The sequence below is a fragment of the Nicotiana tomentosiformis genome, chromosome 11 (genome assembly GCF_000390325.3).
Source record: "Nicotiana tomentosiformis chromosome 11, ASM39032v3, whole genome shotgun sequence".
NCBI lineage: Eukaryota > Viridiplantae > Streptophyta > Magnoliopsida > Solanales > Solanaceae > Nicotiana > Nicotiana tomentosiformis.
The window spans coordinates 86,264,683-86,269,009 of record NC_090822.1 but is presented as its reverse complement, the minus strand read 5'-3'; the positions used below and the strand labels follow the sequence as shown (position 1 = coordinate 86,269,009).

The 4,327-nt window shown below is 40.4% G+C and overlaps 1 protein-coding gene across 1 annotated transcript; it reads right to left on the bottom strand.

Moving 5' to 3' along the window:
• Window positions 1–1,132: 1,132 nt before the first annotated feature.
• On the bottom strand, window positions 1,133–1,687 carry LOC138901788 (uncharacterized). Its single transcript, XM_070189580.1, has one exon. The coding sequence runs from the start codon at window positions 1,685–1,687 to the stop codon at window positions 1,133–1,135; it is 555 nt and encodes a 184-aa protein (XP_070045681.1).
• Between the last annotated feature and the right edge of the window lie 2,640 nt (window positions 1,688–4,327).

Sequence of the window (4,327 nt, the reverse complement as noted above, 5' to 3'; positions counted from 1 at the left end):
AGAAAAACCAAATTGGGACAATAACTGGACGAAGGGATAATGAGTGCAGCGTATACTTTCAGTACCAACAAGGATCTTTAGCAATAATACCTTTTGAGGTGTGTCATGTTCCAATTGCTTGGAAATTTGAATCCATCTCGATCTTCCAATTCATACGAACCTTTACCAGTTATAGCTGAAACCCAGTAAGGTCCTTCCCATATTGGTCCCAGCTTCCCGGCATTAAGTTCCTGAGTATTTTGAGTTACATTTCTCAGAACTAAATCTCCAACTTTGAAATATTAGAGATTTTCTCTATAGTTGTAATATCTTTCTATCATTTTCTTTTGCGCTACCATCCCCACATATGCCAGATCCCCATGCTCCTCAAGAAAATCTAGTTTAATAAGCAAGGCTTCATTATTTATTTCTTCGTTTGTTCGGGAAAACATTAAGGTTGGTTCCCCCACTTCTACCAGTATCAAAGCCTCTAAACCGTATACAAGTGATAAAGGTGTTTCACCCGTGCTTGACTTCGCCGTGGTATGATATGCCCATAAACACATGGTAGCTCATCTGGCCTTTTGCCCTTAACATCTTATAACTTTTTTTAAGGTTTTGAATAATTATCTTATTGGTTGACTCCGCCTGTCCATTAGCACTCGGGTGGTATGGTAAAGATGTAATTCGTTTGATCTTCAATCCTTTCAAAAACTTTGTGACTTTGAAACCTATGAATTGTGGCCCGTTATCACAAGTAATTTCTTTTGGTACTCCCAATCGGCAGACGATGCTGTCCTATATAAAATCAATGCCTTCTCGTTATTCGATATTTTGGTAAGCACATGCTTCAACACATTTAGTGAAATAATTAGTTAAAACCAAAAGAAATTTTACCTTACCGACCTCTTGTGATAAGGGACCAATTATGTCTATTCCCTATTTCATGAATGGACACAAAGACACCACCGAATGCAAAAGCTCCGGTGGTTGATGCATTAATTGTGCATGACATTGAAATTTATTGCACTTTTATGCAAACGTCTTTGCATCTTGCTCCATCAGGGCTAATAGTAGCCAACTCTGACTAACTTGAGAACCAACGAGTCTGCACCGGAATGATTCATGCAGACTCCTTCATAAACCTCTCTCATCACGTATCAGCCTCCAATGTCCCTAAACACTGAGCCAATGGTCCTTGGAACGACCTCCTGTGTAACTGTCCGTCAACAAGACAATAACGGGCAGCCTTGGTCCGTAATGCCCGTGATGCTTTTGGGTCTTTAGGCAATTTGCCATGCCTTATATATTCAATGAACTTATTCCTCCTATCCCATATTAAGTTAGTTGAATCAACTTCAGAGTAGCCGTCTACATCCAATACCGAATATAGTATTTTAACTATCGCGTCGGAATCAGATCCTTTCATTTCTGTGGACGAACCCAAATTGGCTAATGCATCTGCCTCCACATTTTCCTCTCTTGGAATATGGATGATTGAACACTCCCTGAACCAGGCTAGTAATGCTTGAACCTTGTTCAAATATTGTTGCAAGCACTCCTCTTTGGTATTGAAAATTCCATTTACTTGGTTTACCACTAGCTGGGAGTCGCACTTTACTTCGATGACCTGGAAGCCTAGCCCCCGAGCGAATTCAAGTCCTACAACCAAAGCCTCGTACTCGGCTTCATTGTTAGTTAATGGCATATGTCATAACTCAATTCCAGCTGTAGGTCGTGATGGCACCCAATGTCGCCATTAGGCAAACCAGCGTTGAACTATCAACTTAATAATCCATTTTATTATTTTTGAAATTATGGGTTTTATTAAATAGGAAATTAGGCGTAGAAAACATGGAGATATGAAACATAAATAAAAACATGAAAGGAAAAGGTGACAATCCTAGATAAATACCATAAACATCCACTAGGAATATCCAAAAATCGGTGTCACAAGTGCATGAGTATATACTAAAATATACAGTACTGGTACACAACTGTCTGAAATAGAAAATAGATAGAATACAATAAATGGATATATGACGGAAACTCTATGTGCTGCAGATCATAACATAAGGAGCAGCTCACCACAAAGTCTCCTCAGCAATTACGCTTATGCGCCCAAATGACCCCCAAATATACCTATCTCAGTACCTGCACAATCAGTGCAGAAGTGTAGCATAAGTACGTAAATCAACGCGTACCCAGTAAGTATCTAGCCTAACCTCGAAGAAGTAGTGACGAGGGGTCGACAATGACACTTACTAGTGGTCCAATAAATCAAATATAATAAAAGTAAACAGATATGAGGCATGGAAGGTAAAACAGAGGGAACAAATGTGAGTACATAATGAAATCCTCAACTAAAGAGTAAACACGAAGTCCTCAAATACATGGTACTTCCTCAAATGGAATACATAACGGTCAACTTTGAATAACGGTTATAACTCAAGTCAGGAAACTCACGTGTACACTGACTTCATAAGAAGTACTACGCGCGACCCATAAGAGTAATGGCACGAGTTACTGCCGTGGCATACAACCCGATCCCTACTGAGGCCGTTAATCCTGATCCCATAATCGTGTACACTATAGAGGGTTGATCGGCATGAACCATAGATGCATCTTATAATACTGTCGAGGCAAAAGGCACGATACCATAATGATATTGCTAAAGTGTTTAGCCCGATCCCATAGGAATATTAAAGACTTGACGGGTCATTGGCCCCTCTGACGGATGTTTGTGTGAGTTGTGAAATTCAAGAAACTTTCGAAAAAATATGTACAACATGGGAGGAATCCGTAAAAGGAAGTGTAATCTCTACTGCTAATCAAGCAGCTCGCCAAGTATCTAAAATCACAAGTTCTATCATTTAGACAAGTCTAGGCTCAGGTAAAAATGTAAATTAAAGCAATTAAACATGCAAGTTTAACTTAAATATTACAATTAAAGCATGACATGAGTCTATGTCTACCCGAACCTAAACAGAAATTCTAGCATACGCACAGATACTCGTCACCTCATACATGCGTATCTCCCACAACATGAAGCACATAACAAATATAGCACTTACGGGGTAAATTCCCCCTCACAAGGTTAGATAGGAGACTTACCTCGCTCCGAAATCCGATAATCGGCTCCAACGCCTCTTTGACACCTCAAACCGATGCCAAAAGATCCGAAACTAATCAAATAACATGAAAACCAATCAAAATATACTCAAATACTCGTAATTTAACAATTTATAAAATTTCCAACTCCGTTCGAAAAGTCAACCCCCGGGCCCACGGGCCCGGATTCCGAAATTCTTGAAGATAATTGTTACCCATAGCACCACGAACTCAAATATATAATTTATTTTAAATTTCATGCCCTATATCATGGTAAAAAATTGAAAATATCAATTCTAGGTCCTCTACCAAAAATCCCACATTTTCCACTTAAATGCTTGAATTTACAAGCCTAAATTCATATATATTCATGAAAATATTATCAAAAGTGGGTTAGAAACACTTTTCCTCAATAGATGGGTGAAATGGACCTTCAAAATCGCCCCCAATGTCGGCTCTGATTGGTCCCAAATGAAAAATGAGATGAAATCCCGAAATTCCAACTTATAAAGTCTGCCTAGGCATTTTTCTTCGCGATCGCGGAAACCTCCTCGCGATCACGAAATCCAACCAGCCTTGCCCATGAAATCACACTATGCGAATGTGAGGGCACACTCGCGATCGCGAAGCTCAGACTGCCCAACCCTTCGCGAACGCAAAGCTCAAAACCTTTAGCCTCAAAAAAATCTCTTACGCGATCGTGACAAAGCCCTGCGATCGTGATGAACAACCTTCCAGACCCAGGCTAGCCCCTCTAACTTAGCGCGTACGTGACTATCTCCACACGAACACAAAGTTAAAACTGAACAAGCTTCGCGAACGTGACACTCTCTTTGTGATTGCGAAGAACAAAGTCCCCACTAGTCTACTTAACCCTTCGCGATCGTGACCCTGCTTCTGCGATCGCGATGCTCACCAAACACACCAGAAACCAGCATCTGTAACACATAGAGAAATGATCTGAAACCATCCCAAAACACACCAGAGGCCTCTGGGACCCCCTCCAATCACACCAATGAATCCCAATACCTCATCCAAACTTATCCAAAGGCTCAAAACATCACGAATAACATCAAAACCATGAATCAACGATCAAAATCCTTCTTTTAACTTTAAAACCTTCAAACTTCGCCGCACGCGTCTGAATGACACATAGACATACCAGATCTTGACCAAACTTCACTCACAAGTTCCAATAAATAAAACAAACCTATCCAAGGTCCCGGAACACCACACG